General features: G+C 49.8%; 1 protein-coding gene and 1 pseudogene across 1 annotated transcript; one reads left to right on the top strand and one right to left on the bottom strand.

The window, feature by feature from the left end:
* Nucleotides 1–18: 18 nt before the first annotated feature.
* THAP7 (THAP domain containing 7) lies at nt 19–8,400 on the bottom strand. The gene is made up of 5 exons (XM_031949031.1): nt 8,305–8,400; nt 8,063–8,142; nt 1,332–1,487; nt 1,104–1,244; nt 19–944 (listed from the first exon to the last, which is right to left on the bottom strand). The coding sequence occupies exons 2-5, from the start codon at nt 8,140–8,142 to the stop codon at nt 386–388; spliced, it is 936 nt and encodes a 311-aa protein (XP_031804891.1). The 5' UTR covers nt 8,305–8,400; the 3' UTR covers nt 19–385.
* A 1,639-nt stretch (nt 8,401–10,039) lies between these two features.
* LOC100914022 lies at nt 10,040–11,093 on the top strand (annotated as a pseudogene).
* Nucleotides 11,094–17,454: the final 6,361 nt, after the last annotated feature.

Here is a 17,454-nt window from a genome sequence, read left to right as displayed (position 1 = left end):
GGCTGGGCACTCAATAAATGGCGGAAGAGCTGGGTCTCCAGTGTCTTTACTGGCCACCAGGAACAGTTTGACATGAGAACAGAGGGACCAAGGCCCTGGCTTCTGGCTGGCTTTTCCCTCCTGACGGCCACAGAAGGGGTCCCAGTGCGGGAGGGCAGGGGTGGGCGCTCCTGGGACGCAGCCCCAAGGCCTGCTTCGGACCTGGACCCGGTGGGCAGACAGACCACACGTGGAGGTGGCGGGAGGAGCGGGGCCAAACGGGATCCCCAACCACCAGAAATACTATAGAGCCATGGCCGGACTCTGAGGCCGCAGCCCGGCCCTCGTGCCGTGGGACGTGTCCCTCTCCATCCAGTCCTCCTGCGACGTGCCTGCCTGGGTCCCTTCACTGCAGCTCCAAGCCCTGCAGGTGTTCCTTCAGGGCCTGCCGGGCATCTGCCTGGCTGCGCTTCTCACGCGCCCGCTCCTGCTGCAGCCGCGCGATCCGCAGCCGCAGCCGCTGCTCCCTCCGCTTGCAGGCCTGCAGCTGGCGCTGGGCTTTGTCCAGGGCATCCAGGGCCGCCTCGGCCCGCCGCTTCCACAGCAGGGCGCTGCCCACCTGGTAGCTGTGCTCATTCTGGATGTAGGCCCCAGCGGGGGGCGGCAGTCGCAGCATGTAGGCGGAAGGGGACACAGGCCGGGCCTCCGAGGGCGAGGGCGAGGGCTCCCGCTCTGGGGACGGCGGGGTGCCACAGCTGGCTTCTTCCCCGTGGGGCTCCAGGGGCTCCAGGAGGTCAGAAAAGGGGCTCACTAGGCCACTGGGGGCTGGCGAGGGAGGTAGAGCCGGTAGGCTCCCTGGGGCAGCGGGGCCTTCGGGGGTGGGCAGCTCGTCCCCGGGGAAGCAGGGGATGTCGGCCGGGGTGGGCCCATTTGCTGGGGGTGGAGGAGCCCGACCTGTGGAACAGCTGTGGAGGAAACCGGCAAAGAGGAGATGCAGGGACTCACCTAAGGTGGTCAATTTGCAGATGGGGAGACTGAAGCTCAGGGCAATGCTGGTCCGGGACCCCGGGGTCTCCCACTGCCCCACCCTGGTCCCTCCCCGCGGTCCCTGGAGGGAGACGTACCGGCGCCTGCGTCTTCGGAGCTGGGCGAGGTCGGGAGAGCTGGGGTGGTAGCCGTGAGCCTTGGCCTTTGAGGTCCGCCGTAGCTTGGAGAAGGACTCGAAGATGGTGGGGACGGCGCCTTCCTTCAGCCGGTGGTAGCCACTGGGAAGAGAGCCAGCCTGAGTCCCGCAGCCCTCCTGCGGGCAGCCCCCTCCCCTGGGCCCAAGGAAAGCTCTGCAAGGCTCCTACCTGAAGCCCACCAGCTCAAAGCAGTTCTCCTCAAAGTGCTTGGAGCAGAAGTAGATGTACTCGGACGCCGGGTCCCAGAGCCCCTGCCCGCTGGGGTCCAGCCGCCGGCAGTTGGCCAGCCAGAGTCCTCGCCGAGGGTTGTCCTTCTTGGGCAGCCTGAGAGAAGACCCACCCTGCTTAGTGAGGAGGGGACAGCCAGGGCTGCCTCCCCCCCAGAACCTCCATGAGAGCGATGGCGGGGGCGGGGGGTTTCTGCCTCAACTCCCTCATTTGGCAGATGAGGGAACTGGAGCCCTGAGATCAGAAGGGAGCCACTGAAGGTTCCCCACTCCACCAGTGGGGGAGACATGATGCTGACACCCCAAACTCTCCTGTTATGGAAAAAGCGGAGGCACAAGGTGGGCTGCAAGATCTTGGCCAGAAAAAGGACCAAGATTGAAGATAAACCAACACATCTAGGTTCACTTTTCTGTTTTTCTTCTCATGGTTTTTCCCTTTTGCTCTGACTTTCCTCTCAACATGATTCATAAAGTTATGTGTATTAAAAATGAATTTTTTACAATGTTAAATACAATCCTTGCAAGATTCATCAGTGAGTCAGTGAAATCTTGGTAAGATGTTTTTGAAAATACATTGGGAGCTCGTCCAAGATCCAGACTTTTTTGGGGGGGGGTGGGGAGATGGAAGGCCAATGTCCCAAAATGGGAAAATGATCCCACTTATTTCAATGGTCTTGTGGATCAGCTACAGGCATCCTCACTCACAGATTGTTCAAGATTCTGGGACCAGTTGGTGAGATCTCCAAAGAATCCAGGAAATCGGGAAAGGAAAAGGGAAGGTAAAGCAGGAACAGCCAAGGGCAAGAAATCAGAAGTCGGACTCTGGCCCCGCCTCTGGGGATCAGCTGTCTAGGACAAGGAAGGTGCAGAAAACAAGGGAAGCCCTGCGGAGGTTTCTCCCAGCAGTCCCTTGGGAGGTCAGAAGGTATCTGCCTTTGGCAGGAGGCTGATTAGGGTTATTGGGTGAGGCAGATGTGAGCAAACTCAACTACCAGATGGTCAAGAAAGCTGCTGTTTTACTTGCCGTGCCTACCATGGTGAGCCTTGTCATTCACCATTTCCTCAAACCATCCAAGTTTAAGCACTTTGAAAGTTAGGAAAGTCCTGTACCCGGGCCGACGATTTTAATGGGGGAGAAGTTTCTTTCAGAAAAGGCAGCTTCAGTGCAAGGTGATGTCTATGTGTTCATGTCACTGGGGATTCTTTTAAAATAGATAGTTGTGGGTTTTGTCGGTCTTGGACTTAAATCTCCATAGAACGATCCTTTGTATTTTGTCTGGGAGATGCCCCTGATGGGGAGGCTGGCTGGAGGCATGAAGGGATTCTACTGACCCTTGAGCTTTGTTTTCCCCAGAGGTTCTGAACTTTGTTAGCTTTATGTATTATGCCGAAAGCAAAAGAAGTGGCTTGGGTTTTGTTTTAGAAATGTTGTGAACACATCGATCCCCCCTCCAAGAGAATACATTTTTGTGACCAGATTACGGCAGAATTCCCCCCCCCCCCAATATTAATCAAAAGTTTAGTAAACAATATTTCTGAGTCAGGCATATACGTGAATGACTAGTATTTGTTAATGTTTCCATGAAAGGCAACAGTTGGGGCAGCTGGTGGTGCTATAGAGGATAGAGCACCAGCCCTGAAGTCGGGAAGACCTGAGTTCCAATCTGGCCTCAGACACTCCTAGCTGTGTGACCCTGGGCAAGTCACTTAACCCCAATTGCCAAGGGGGGGGGAGGAGGAGGGGAGCAATAATTGCCATGGACATAATGAAACATGGCTAAGCTTTCTAATGAGAAAAGAGAACTTGCCTCATACAATTTAATTTTGTTATGTCAGGTACATTTAATTAATAGACAGGAGTTACGTACCTTTCAGATTGTCATAACGATGTGGTACAAATATTACAAGTTATAATAGAACAGAAATACCTGTTTCATTTAGTAAAATTAAAAGCACATCTGTGGTTTGTATTTAGAAGTGTTCGTCTTATGTAAAGATGCTCATTTGTTCCAGTGTTTTGATTACTTAAGCTCTCTTTGCCCACTGATTAGCCACAGAATCAGAAAACAGCTATTATCATGTAGAAATTAATACAGCTTCTTCACTTTTACACACAAGAAGCTTAAATCTTCATTGCTTTTTTTCCAATGGAGCAGTAATGAACTGAACCAGCTACGCCCAGAGAAAGAACTCTGGGAGATGACTAAAAACCATTACATTGAATTCCCAATCCCTATATTTATGTCCACCTGCATTTTTGATTTCCTTCATAAGCTAATTGTACAATATTTCAGAGTCTGATTCTTTTTGTACAGCAAAATAACGGTTTGGTCATGTATACTTATTGTGTATCTAATTTATATTTTAATATATTTAACATCTACTGGTCATCCTGCCATCTGGGGGAGGGGTTGGGGTTAAGAAGTGAAAAATTGGAACAAGAGGTTTGGCAATTGTTAATGCTGTAAAGTTACCCATGTATATATCCTGTAAATAAAAGGCTATTAAAAGAATATATGCACAAGTCTGTTGTCAGGAACAGACAAGTAATAAATAGAATATTTACAAGAAACTCTAGGGGAGAAGGAAGAGAATGGGGGGTTAGAGAAATAAGGTGCTGGAGGAGAGGAGACTTCTCTGTTAAAGACCATGCCCAGGTGCAGGGGCAGGTCAATTCTCCGAGAGCCTCCACAGCTGTGAACCATAAACCTGAAGGAGTTACAAAGCAGCCCTCACAGATGTTCCTTGTGGATTGGGAATGAAATCAATTGGAGGCAGCGGGAAGAGGGGAGAGGTCAGACAACACAACAGCCTCCTTGTATCATCATTTTCTCACAAAGATCCATTCTAAGGTCTCTCCCGCAGCCACTGGCAGGTGGCTCCTGTATAGCAATACTTCTCCAAGAAACACTCCACTAAAAGGAGGTGAAAATAGGTACGTGGAAATACAGGAAGGAATCAATGTGTCCTAAACAGAAAGAAAAGGATTGAAATGTGCATCGTTGAGTGGGGCTCACTCAGCTGAATTACAAGTTTGAGGTCCATTCAGTAAGGTGGGAACTATACCTGGGTTTCTATGGGAGGCCCAGCAGTTTCCCCCCACTTCTCTCCTCCTAACTGTAGCGAAATAGATGGGATAGACAAAAGAGAACCCTAATATGGGAGGCTCACTGGAGATTCATTTTGCCCTGGAGAGCCATGTGGGAAGACCCATGTCTCTCAGCTCTTGGGTTACTGCCTTTTTAAATATTTGTGGGGAGTCTAGGAGAGGGGAGTTTCATGGGAGAGTAGTTTTCTCCCAAACATGTACTTCAATAGACATGTGCTGTCTGTACGTGGGATTTTTGAAACTGCATGAACATTAATGCCCGAGATTGAAGTATTGCTACTAGAAATTGGAATCTGTATTTGACTGAATACTGAGCTTTGGAGAAATGGCATATTGTGCAACTTGCAGAGTTGTGTACATACGTACAGCCGAATGGGTGCTGTGGGGAGGTTCTGCGAAGTCTCGTCCAAAGGTGTTTGGCTGCTCTGAATTTGGGGGTTTGTCTTGCTTTATTCCTTGGACAAAGAGATTTTCTCGGAGGGTAGAGACATGATGATGGAAGAAGGTGGAGGAAGGTGGGATGGAGCGCATGCAGTTTTGGTCAAGAGAGGTGAGGTTCAGGCTAGTGGGAGTGAGAGGGAATTGGGGGTGAAATCAAATGGGGCCTGCCCCTTCCTCCCCCTTTCCTGGGCTCTACCAGTGTGGGAGACAGGCCAGCATTAAAGAAAGAGAAGATCATTCACCTCAAGACTTTGAGGGGAAGGATTAGTGGGGTCAAAAAGAGATGTTAGGAAGGAATTTAATTATATAGTTTGGTTTAGAACTAAAAGTGCAAGATCAACAAGTTCTGGTCACTATGGTTGTCCTAGAGGAAGAAGATGGGAGGCAAATGATTCAAAGACCTGGGGGAAGAGAATGAAGGTGAACTGAAAATTCCACACTCCCCCCTTGACCTCCTACAGTAACACTAGGAAAAGGAGAAATAGAGTGTTTAAAACAAAACCTCGTTCTCTGAGAGGGGCCTAGGAGACTTCAAATAGTCACAGATACTTATGAGATTTTTCTAGTAAAACTCCCAGTTGTGTCCCACCCCCACATTTGACCACCTGAAAAAGGACAACTTCTGGGCTTTCCTTTTAGCAAAGGAGAGTAGCCATCCATTTCTTTTTGAATGGAAAAATCTTTTAATGGAGTAAACAACAATTAAGGTGGGCTGCTCTTGTCTAGTTTTACTGAATCCCCTGACCTTTTTCTCCCCTGAGGTAATTGGGGTTAAGCCACATTTGAACTCATGTTAGGATTCTTATAAGAGACAGTGGTTAAATCTAGTTTAGCGTTGATTTAATCCTACAACAAATAATGGTTTCCTAGTGATATAATGATTGGTGTGTGCTCAGTGTAGAAGCAAGAAGCTCTCAGGGTCAGACACACAAACCCACTAGAAGCTCATTTGTAGAGAGCTAGAGGCTGAAGCTGGCAGAGGCAAAGGACTAGTGGCAAGAGCTCTGGGAACCAAGGAGAGAGATAGGCCTCTAAGAAAGCTAACAGGGCCCCAGGAAAGAGACAAGACTTTGAAGGAAACACTGAACTGAAATTAAGGCTACTCCCAGAAGCCCCTCAAGAAATCTGCTCCCAGAGAACATTAAATTTTAGAGAAGAACATTACAAACTCAGGTCTTCCTGACTTCAGGGCTGGCTGCCCTTTCCCCTGACTTTTTCAGTCAGGCATTTTAGCAAATACTGAAAAGTCTTCACCTCTCCCAGGATTGTGCTGATAAAATACGCAGATGTCCCATTGGCTTTAGTAAAGAAAAGAAAGAAGGTAGTGACAGTTAATAAGGTTCCATGGGCAAAAAGGGGTTTGAGAGTTTGGAAACTTTTGGGAAAACAGAAAATATGCTGAACATCTAGTTTAGAATGTAGAGATGAAAAATGAAAAAAGTAACTTAATTGTTACTTGGATTTGCCACAATACTGGAACTTAAAATTCCTAATTGCTGTGTGTGGGGGAAAAAGACAGGTGGTGGTGGTCAAAGAACACACGGCCCACACTAACTCTAAGGGCAGAAAAGGGGCTTGGACGGGTAGGGGAAGCAGGCTCGGGCCCTGCTGTGCGTCCCTGCTGATTCCCCTGATTTGAAGACTTGCCAGGTTTCTAGAAACCATTTTGTGAGCGAGTCTTACCAGCCTTGGGAAAAGAGCTTTAGTCCCCAAACGGAACGGGCTTCCCGGGGATCTATAAGCTTGTTACACAGAAGTGGTCTCTAAAGATTGCTCCCCCCCCCCTCCCCCAAGATAGGTGAAAACTCAAGGAGGAGAATGAGGGGAAACAACTGAAAAATGTTGCGTAAAAGGGCTGACTTTAACTGGCTGCCGATCTCTGACCACCTTACATGAGGTCATTTAGTAAGGCTGACGTCTAAAACGGTTTCGTAAATAGCAAGACAAGCCGCGGACTGTCCGTCACGAAGTTCTTACTCCTCCGTGATCCTTGAAAGCCGAACCTGCTCTTTGCCAGACCCGCTGCCTGAGATAAAGCCTCTTGGGGCTCCGCAATCCCGCCTTCCTCTCTCCGGACAAGTTTCCAAGTTCTGAAGGTCGGGGGCGGAGCCGGCGAATGGGAGGGAGCTCAGGCTTCAGAGGAGAAAGGAAAGGCGGCCTCGGCCGCTTCCCAAGCCCGGCTCCCGGCCCGGGGCCCCACCGTCCTTCCGGGATTCATGGGGGGTTCTGGGGGAGACATCCTCACGGACGGGCCCGGCCCCCCAGGGGAGCACCATCCTACGGGGGAACCCGCAGGAAGGGCCCGCACCTGCCCACCGCGGGCCGGCCCCAGCGCCCCCTTCCCGGGGGGGGGAGGGGGCGCCCCAAAGGGGCAGGGCGAGGACCGACAGCCGGAGCAGAGGCTGGCGCCAGGCGGGCAGCGGGAGGGGGCCAAGGGGCACGGTCTGAAAGGCGCCCAGGGGTCCCGCCGGCATCCCCAGGGCAGCAGGTAGGGGCGGCGGCGCGGAGCCGGCCCCTGCTCTGAGCGGAGAACGACACCAGAGGGCGTGCGGGGCAGACCCTGCCCCTCCCCCGCTGCGGGTGTCCCAGCTCTGTGGGGGGGGCCCTGCGCTCGGTTCCCTCGGCCCCCCAGGTCTCAGCGCGCAGGGCCCTCCGGCATCCAATCTGCCCCTCCCCCCTTCCAGGAAAACAAGTGACCCCGCAGAGGGCCCGGGGCCCCCTCCCCCCCAGGCCGCGCTGCAAAGCTCCCTCAGCCCAGAGAGCGGCGCTTCCTCCTCCTCTGCCCCAGGCCCGGCACCCAGTAGGCTTCTCACAAATCGTTACCGCGGTTACCTCCCTGCTTAGACCCCTCCCCCCCCGGAGGGCAGGCCGAGCGCACAGTAGGCGCTCACTAAATGGTCGCCGACAGGCCCCGCCCTCGTGCCACGTGCGCCGGCCCCAGAGTGTAAGCGCCCGAGGGGCAGGCGGGCGGACACCGCCGGGCCACACTATCGCCCCCTGTTGGAGGTGAAGTCGGCGGTCCCTACGCACGCGCGCTACGCGCCCGTGCCACCAGCCCCGCCCCGCGCATGCGCACGCTGGCACGCAGCACGTACGTGTCCGGCCGGCGGGGGCGCGCTCACCTGTGGAAGGAGATCCCGCGGGTCCGGGTCTCGCGCGTGTCGCGGGTGCAGCAGCCCGCGGCCGAGCAGTGCCGGGGCATCTGCGGGAGGAAAGACGGAAAGGTGTGGTCTTAGCCCACGCGGGGCTCCTCCCTCCGCCCGCTCGAACCGCGTCTTCCCGGCTCTTCCCGCCCCCCCCGTCCGGCCTCGCCCCCTCCCGTCCGGATCCGCCCCCGGCCCCTCTCCCCCTCGGCCGCACTCACGGCTCCTCCATCGCGACGCCGCGGACGTGGTCTCGCGAGAGCGCGCTCACCGTTATAGGACGTACAAGCTGGAGGAGGCGGAGCCTGCGCCTGCGCAAAAGTGGGGGCGAGCGGTCGGGTTACCCAGAATGCAGCGCGGCCTCGGAAGGAGAGAGCGAGACGCCAGAGGAAGGCGCGGACTGGGAGGGGGCGGGACCAGAGAGGCGGGGCGGGGCCAGAGGGGCGGGACCAGAGAGGCGGGGCGGGCCGAGGTCGTTTCTAGGCGTGGTGTCTGTACCTCACACTGTTCCCCCAAGAAATTGTTATTCCCGATTTAGACTTGGGAAATGAAGCCCCGAAGAGGGAGAAAAGGATGGGAGCGGGCCTTCACGTAGCTCCTCCCGCATGCCCGGAAGGCGGGTGCTGTGAGGACCCTGTCCGGGCCACATGGCTCCGCCCGGGCCGGGCCCTAGCTCTGGGGGCTTAAGCCCTCCGGGAGCTTCCCGTCCCACCGAGGAGGACAGCACAAGAGGAAGCTGGACGTTGGGGGAGGGGTCCGGGAGTGGTGGGCGTGGCCGGGAAACAGGCCTGTGGAGAGGCCCAGTCGCATTCGGCTGCTGCAGCTCTGGGCTGAGGCAGGATTTGGAGTCGGAGACGCCGGCTTCAGACGCGAGCTGTGACGCAATACCCATGGAAAGTCATTTCTGTCTGTGCCTCAGTTCCCTTACTTGTAAAACGTATGGGGACTGGACTGATAACGTCACTTTGCCCTGAAGCTCTTCAGCGAGGAGGAAGGGGCTTTCTCCACCGGAGGCAATCCATCCCACCTGAGATCACATCCGGAGGAGCTTGGCCCCCGGATCCTGCCCAGTACCTCTGGTTCCACCTGAGAGCTCATCCCGAGGAGCTTGGCCCCCAGATCCCGCCCCATCCCTCTGGCTCTTCCTCATAGGGTCACTTTGGGGTTTCTTCCTGGCTATTCTCCTGCTCCCTATGGCTCTGTTGCCGTCCTCTCAACCTGTAAACAGCTGGGCCTGGACCCTAGTCCTCATACTGAGGTGTAACATGGCTGGCTCTGGCCCCACTCTCCCAGGGCCAGGCCCGTCTCTCCCTCATGGTTCTCCGGCCCCACGGGGATACCCCTATTCTCAAGGGAACAGTAACTAGCAACTCGGGTCCATTTGTGATCGTTTAATCGTTTTATCAGTCATGTCTGACTCATGACCTCATTAAGGGTCTTTTTGGCAGGTACTGGCATGGTTTGCTGTTAGAATCCTTACAAAGTGTTAACTCAACGGAATTGATAGAAACAATGCTTATGTTTACGCCTTTGAGAGTTCACACGTTAGCTCACACATTAGTTCACAAGTTTGGGAGATTTCAGGATTCAGTATGAGATTCACAAATTCAGTGGAGGAGATTCACAAGTCACAGTTCCCACAATCCCACTCTCAGAGGAGGAGTCAGTCTTTGGGTTCACACCTTTAAGAGATCATATATAAGAAGCTCTTAGAGCTTCAGTGAAAAGTGAGCTGGGGAGACTGAAAAGCCAGAGACTATAGTCAGGCAGAACCAAGATTCAGAGAGAGCTGGAGACTGAAGCTGGCAGACAAGCTGCAAGAGCTCTTGGAACCAAGGAGGGAGAGAGGCCTCTAAGAAAACTAACCGGGCTATTTTGAAGGAGACAATAAAGGATTTAAACTTTAACACCTGGCTGCATTGGAGGTGATTATTCCTTGGAACTGAAACTAAGGCTTCCTCCAGAAGCTCCCCAAGAAACCTGCCCCCAGAGAACAATTATATTTTAGAAAAGAAGAGAACACTACATTTTGGCGCCTGAATGTGGGACTGACAAGATCCTGATCTCAGTGGAAAAAGCTGATCCTGATTCCAGTGGAAAAGTCTCCTCAATCCAGAAATTCGGGCTTGATTGGTTTTTCATGATTGCATTTGGGATTTTCTTGGCAATGACACTGGAGAGATCAGGAAGCAAGCAGGCCACCACCCCTGCAGACAACTACTACTTGGCATGGAGGGGGACCTTGCAGGTAGTTGTGAGCTCCTTGCTGACAGAGGCTGGGTTTGAGAGTTCTGAGAAAGCATCTGTGGAAACATTAACAGATGTTACAAAACTACTTTCAGAAATCGGGAGGAGTGCTAAGTCCTATTGTGAGCACATGGCCAGGACACCTCCCACGCTCTCGGATATTGTAGTCATGGTTGTTGAGATGGGTTTCAATGTGGAAACTCTCCCTGCATAAGCTAAACGGTCCCAGAGGATGGTCATCACAGCACCAGCAGTCACCAATCGGCCTCTGACTCCCAAAGCCCTGACTGCTGGACAGAACAAGTGTCACCCACCTCATATCCCTCGCCATTTTCCTGAATTCCCTGATCCCCACACGTACATCAAAACACCGACATACCGTGAACTTGTGTCAGATTACCAGGATCTGTGGGAAGAGGCTGCATCACAGAGGCGTGATGTGGAACGGGCACTTACTAGTTTTATGGCCAAGACAGGCAAGACACAGAGTCTTCAAAGATGATGTCAGCACATTTCCATTGATTTGTGCCCGGCCATCTACCATTCCCTACCTAACCACCCTTCTGCCCTCTGAACTGGAGATGCAGCAGATGGAAGAGACTGATTCTTCTGAACAGGATGAGCAGACAGACACAGAGAACCTTCCTCTCCACATCAGTATGGATGAATCAAGAGCAGAAAAAGAGAATGCCTCTGTTCTACAGCAGAACACTTCCTCGTCAGGGAGCCGGACTGAGGAGGAGAATCTTTAATACTCTTATCTACAACCAAAAAAACCCAAGATTTAAAAAAAGAATTAAAATGAGGACATTCCATTCTGAATTTGTCTTCTCCCTTAAAAGGAAAAATGATTATTCACCATTTACTTAGGCCAAAAGAGTCTTCCCTGAGCTTAGCAGACATTTTCCTTGTCTCTTTCTTTCTAATTTCCCTTTCCACCTTGGGTATCTTAAAAATGAAGCTATCCCAACTTTTTGAGATTGGATGACATTATTTAGCTTGGTTCCCTTTTCCTCCAATAGAAATAACCTCTAGAATCTTTGGGAGGGTCTCCCAGGCCCCTTTTTAATTCTCTTCTGGTTCCCTTTTGGATGAAAGAAAAAAAAAAAACCTCAGTTAAAGGGATGCACATTATTTCCATTCCATTTCAAGATCCCAGGAAGAAAGGGGTGGGTGGCCAAACTGGAATCAATTGTTAAGTTTCCTTTGAGAAAAAGTTTTTTAATAATGATGTCCCATGCAGTCTGTATTGTGGGATACAAGGAGATGTAATGATTTCATTTTTTATTCCAGTTAAAACTCCTAGGAACTTGTATTCCAGACAATACTTATATAGATAGATCCCCAGCACTTCTGGCCCTGGTCTCAAGGAAAGAACCTCATTCTATGGCCTGTAAAAGTCTGAGAAGCCCAGGCTGAAGAGGAATGGGTTGCTGGTTGAATTGCTTTTCTGCTTAGAGCCCTAGCACACTCAATGACCCTTTGCTTTTTTTTTCTCCTGGACAGAAGGTGAAGCCTTGTTTCTTTCCTCTGTAATCTCTGTCTCCTGAACAGGAGATAACTTCTGAGGAAGCTATGACTAGAATATTCCAAACTCTTCCTTTTCTCTTGGCCAGAAAAAAGGTTCTGAAAGAAAATTTTGCATAGGCTGCTAAATATCGTTTTGGCTGGACATTATAATACAGGGAATTTTTTTTAATGTCAACTGAAAACTACTGGATAGTCACACATATTCTAAATGAAAGAAATAAGGAATCTCCTGTGGTATTTTGCTTGAAATCCTTTTGGAGAGACAATCTGGTACCATAATTTTATTCTCTCCTTCCCTTTCTCTTCTTTATTATCTACCCTTCCTTTCTCTGATAACTAAAACTTCTGAGCCTTATATCCCAAAGTGATCATAAAGAAGGGAAAGGGACCTGTATGTGCACTAATGTTTCTGGCAGCCCTCTTTGTAGTGGCCAGAAACTGGAAACTGGGTGAATGCCCATCAATTGGAGAATGGCTGAATAAATTGTGGTATATGAATATTATGGAATATTATTGTTCTGTAAGAAATGACCAACAGGATGATTTCAGAAAGGCCTGGAGAGACTTACACGAACTGATGCTGAGTGAAATGAGCAGGACCAGGAGATCATTATATACTTAACAAAATACTATAATGACCAGTTCATGGACCAAAACCTCCAACAAGATCAACCAAATCATTTCCAATGGGAGGAATGAACTGAACCAGCCCCTTAGAGAAAGAACTCTGGGAGATGACTCAAAACCATTTCGTTAATTTCCAATCCCTATATTTTTGCCACCTGCATTTTTATTTTCCCACAGGCTAATTGTACAATATTTAATCTGATTCTTTTGTACAGCAAAATAACGGTTTGGTCATGTATCTTATTTTATCTAATTTATATTTTAATATTTTAACATCTACTGGTATCTTGATCTGGGGGGAAGAAAAGAGGGGAAAAATTGGAACAAGAGGTTTGGCAATTGTCAATGCTGTAAAGTTACCCATACATATAACCTGTAAATAAAAGGCTATTAAATAAAAAAAAAAAAAAAAACTTCTGAGCCTGATCGTGCTGCCCATAAACTTTCTGAACAGCTATTTTGATGGGGAGATTCTTTCTTAGGAGAAGAGAGCTGTTTGTTTGCAATTGAAGAGAAGTCTGCTAATCAAAGTGTCTTAGGAGAGAAAATTTTACATTCTGACCCCAGCTTTCCAGGGTTGTCTATAGTTAGCTAAAGTTGCAATATCTCTTTCACTGAGAACAATTGAAAATTATGTTCACAGACCTATAGGCTTTGTGAATCTTGAATTGTTTTCAGCCCTTAGAGATGAGCGGTGTGGTGAGTGTAGAGAAAGTTCGCATTTTGGAAGTGAGCATTGAAGAAGATGATGGGACAGAAACATTTACAAACTTTCTTTGTAGCTAGCTCCTCCCAAGAGCACTGGAAAGTGGTCATTGTGTTGTATGTAGTTTTACTACTGTCCTTACACATCTTTAATGTCAAAAAGCATTTACCAGCACCTACTTAGAGGAGGTACTTGTTAAGTGGAGTTTCTTATTACTTCTGCCAAGTGACCTGATACTTTATTGCTGAAAGACCATGCTCTGAGCTTTGCTGAGCAAAATGAGTCCATGTGAGAGAATCTGGGGATGGGCCATTTTCATATCACCCCTGATGGAAGGCTTGTTCATGTATCATGTTGATCCTGACATTTTGCTGTTATGTAAAAACTGTATATACACCCAAACACTTATTTGCAAGTTTTTAATTTTAATAATTTGAATGAAAGAAAGCCAAATGAAAACTGTTGTTTATGTATGTGCATAATAAAAGTCTATGATGTAGATAGAAAGGAATCACAAGGTTATAGTTTTGACTTATTGTCAGGAACTATTGTGTTGACTATGTTTGTGTGCCGTAGCTCAAAATCCCCTTTTCTACCACCAAAGGAGAAGATTTAAGAAACATCTGACACTGAGAGAGCATGGCGGACAATGAGATTGTTAAAAGAACTTTAAAATCTTCAGGAATCATTGGATTCCCTAACACAAGATGAGACTGTTTCAGTTCTTGAAAACTAGCAGGAATCATTGGATTCCTTGAGATGAAAAATTGTTGATGAGACTATTGCAGTACTTCAGAGCTTGCAGGAATTATTGGATTCCTGGTACATGAACTAATGGACAATGGATTTCTTTTGGACTATTTCTAGGACTTATGGACATGTATAAATTCTCATGTTGATTCATGTTATTTGTTACATCACTGTTACATTGTTATGTGCTTATATAATTTATGTAATTATGTGTAATGCCTCCCATACTGATGGATTTATGTATACCTGTTTCAAGTGAGCCCCTTCAGAAACCCACTAATCTGATTTGATTTCCCATTTCCTTTGGTGTTTTCATCTCCCTTCCTGAGATGTCAGGGTGTGACCACCTTCTTTTTATGTTTTCACTTCTTTTTTGAGCAGTCAGGGAAGGTGTGATCACCTTTTTGGGGTTCTCACCCCCTTAAGAAGTCAGGGAGGTCATGACCACCTGTGTTCTAAATCAAAAGAAAGTGGGAGATATTAGACTCTTTACAAGGTGTTAAGTCACTAGAATTAATAGAAACAATGCTTATGTTTACACCTCTAAGAATTCACACATTAGCTCACACATTAGTTCACAAGTTTGGGAGATTTCAGGATTCAGTATGAGATTCACAAGTCACAGCTCCCACAATCCCACTCTCTCAGAGGAGGAGTCAACCTTTGGTTCACACCTTTAAGAGATCATATATAAGGAGCTCCTGGAGTCAGTTGAAGAGATTGAGAGCCAGAATTCAGTCGGGAGATTCAGAACCAAGATTCAGAGAGAGCTGGAGGCTGAAGCTGGCAGACAAGCTGCAAGAGCTCTTGGAACCAAGGAGCGAGATAGGCCTCTAAGAAAACTAACCGGGCTATTTTGAAGGAGATAATAAAGAATTTAAACTTTTAACAGCTGGATGCATTGGAGGTGATTATTCCTTGGAACTGAAACTCAAGGCTGCCTCCAGAAGCTCCCTAAGAAACCTGCACCCAGAGAACGATTATAATTTAGGAAAGAAGAGAACACCACAGTTTGCATTTCATTTGGCTCAGTTTACAGATGAGGAAACTGAGGCAAATTGAAGTGGCTTGTCGAGGGTCACAGATCTTGTCTTGAGTTTGGATTTGAATTCAGCCCTTCCTGACTCAAGGCCCAGTACTCTGTGCACTGGGGTGCCCCCTAGTGGTCGCTGCCACCGTTTTTGACATCTGCAGACGTGGGGGTTGCTGCCTGTGGTCGCTCTCTCACCCCGACTCCGGCCTTCACCTTCCATACACATCTTCACATCCTTATCTAGTGGGGGTCGCCCCAGGTGGGGACTCTGCGGAGCTGCTCTAGAAGCACAGTGTGGCCCCTGGCCGGTGGGGCCCGTGGCTCCGGTTTAGTTATGAGGGGGGCATTCTGGGAGGCTTGGTCGCCTCCTCCCGCACTGCTGGAGGCCGCGCTGGCTGCCGGGGAGTGGGCTCCCAGGGTCAGGATGTTCTGAGCCCCGCAGCCAGGCCGGCCCCAGCTGGTCTGAGCTCTGGAAGGGCTCCACCCACTGGAAGGGCCAGACCCATCTGGCAGAGATGAGGCTTGTGGACACGGAGCAAACAGTCCGCGGGACCCCGGGGGGACAAGGAGAATACGCCGAGCAGGACCTGGGGGAGCCGTCTGTGTGATTGCCCTGGCTGAACTGGAGCAAGTCTTGGGGCAGCTGGGTGGGTGGTGCTGCACCGGGCCTGGAGTCAGGGAGACTCCTCTCCTCTCTGGCCTCGGACACTAGCAGTGTGGCCCCGGGCCAGTCACTTGGTCCTGATGTGCTTTAGGAGACTGCACAGTCCTTAATTCCAAGGGAAGTGTTTGGGGTTCAGCACTAAATGCTGGGCTTGGGTCATGTGAAGAATTCACTATGGCCGTTCCTCTTGGCAAAAAGGTTTATGTAGGAGAGGAGGTCACAGACAAAATGAAGAGGTAAACAGACAGCAGGAAATGAGTTGGGAGAGCATATAAGTAGCAAGGGAAGGGTTATTTTCTTAAAAATTGATGGATCCAAGGCAATCCCAAAAACTTTGCCTGGAAAACACCATCTGCATCCAGAGAGAGACCCAAGGAGTATGAATGCACATCAGCACATACTAGGTCCACTTTTTTTCTCTCATGGTTTTCCCCTTTCCTTCTGATTTTTCTCTCCCAACAAGATTCGTACAGAAATGTATATTTTAAAAAATTAACGTACATGTATAACTAGGATAATAAAGGAAACAATAAAGTGACGGAAAAGACAAGCTCCCTAGTGAAACTCACAACTAACTAAAAGAAAGGAAGCATTCCATGGACCCTAAAAGTGAGCTAATAGAACGAGAGACCCCAGAGGCAGAGGGCTGTGCTGATGACCTCTAACCCCCCACGGATTGAACAAAGATGACATGAGGGATGGACTGATTTATAAGGGCTTTGACCCAAGTTAGAAGTCTGGCAGGACCAGCCATGACTTCCCCGGGAGGATCCCCATCAGCGCCCTTCCCTGCTTGCCTTGGGGAGTAATTTTATCAGTACTTTCTGAGGTAAGCAGGGCTTTCTCTGCTAACTCTACCTAATTACTCAGGACTTCATCAATCCTATTTATCTCAATTTCTTCATCTGTAAAATGGACTGAAGAAAATGGCAAAGTACTCCTGTGTCTTTGCCACAAAAACCTAAAGTGTTATGAAAAGTTGACTGAAATGACTGAAGCAATGACATGGCTGGCGAGGGCTCCAGCCAAAGGCAGAGAAGAGCTAAAGGGGAGCCGGCCCGAGGGGCCCTCAAGGGGAGCCTGAGCAAACACCCTCACACGGGCTCTGGGAACTCAAAAGTGCCAAGTTCCTGCACTCAAGGAACTGATCTTGTGTTGGTTATTGAGTTCCCTGCACATTTCCCCAGGGATCTTAATGAGTCTGCAAACTTGCAAACACAGCTTGCCTGCATGACGGGCTTCTTTTGGGTCCTGGTTCCCATACTTAAAGCATTCTGCAGGCTGGCAGGCCTCGGGCTGGCACAGGGCCCCAGGATGCCAACTGGGCACTCGGCTGATTGGGGATTCTCTGGGACTTGGCTACAGAATTTCATTCCTTTGAACTAAAGAATCAGAGAATTTAGGGACTTTCAAGATCACGTGGCTTGCCATTACTTGACAGAAGGGAAACCGAGGCCTAGAGAATGGGACTAGCCCAAGGGCCCACAGGTAGTGAGCAGCAGAGCCAGGATTTGGACTCAGCTGACCCTCAAGTCCCAGCTCTTGCTTCCACTGCCAGGGGGGTCCAGCGGCTCGTTGCCAGGCTGGCGCGCTCACTTTTGAGGTAGGAGCGCTCTCTGGTGGTTCTGACCAGGACTGCAAGTCACCGTCTCCAGCCCGATCCTGGCAGGAGCCCCAGCCCCAGGGGCTCCAGGGGTACGGGGCCGATGCCAGGAGCTAGCTTGGCTTCCTGCTTCCCCCTCTCTCCAGCAGCCTCAGGCAAGGGCAGAGAATGATGGCTGAGGGGGAGTGGGTCACTGCTGCCAGTCACCAAG

The sequence above is a fragment of the Sarcophilus harrisii genome, chromosome 1 (genome assembly GCF_902635505.1).
Source record: "Sarcophilus harrisii chromosome 1, mSarHar1.11, whole genome shotgun sequence".
Classification (NCBI taxonomy): Eukaryota; Metazoa; Chordata; class Mammalia; order Dasyuromorphia; family Dasyuridae; genus Sarcophilus; species Sarcophilus harrisii.
The sequence above is the reverse complement of the archived record's forward strand: the minus strand, read 5'-3'. Positions and strand labels throughout refer to the sequence as shown.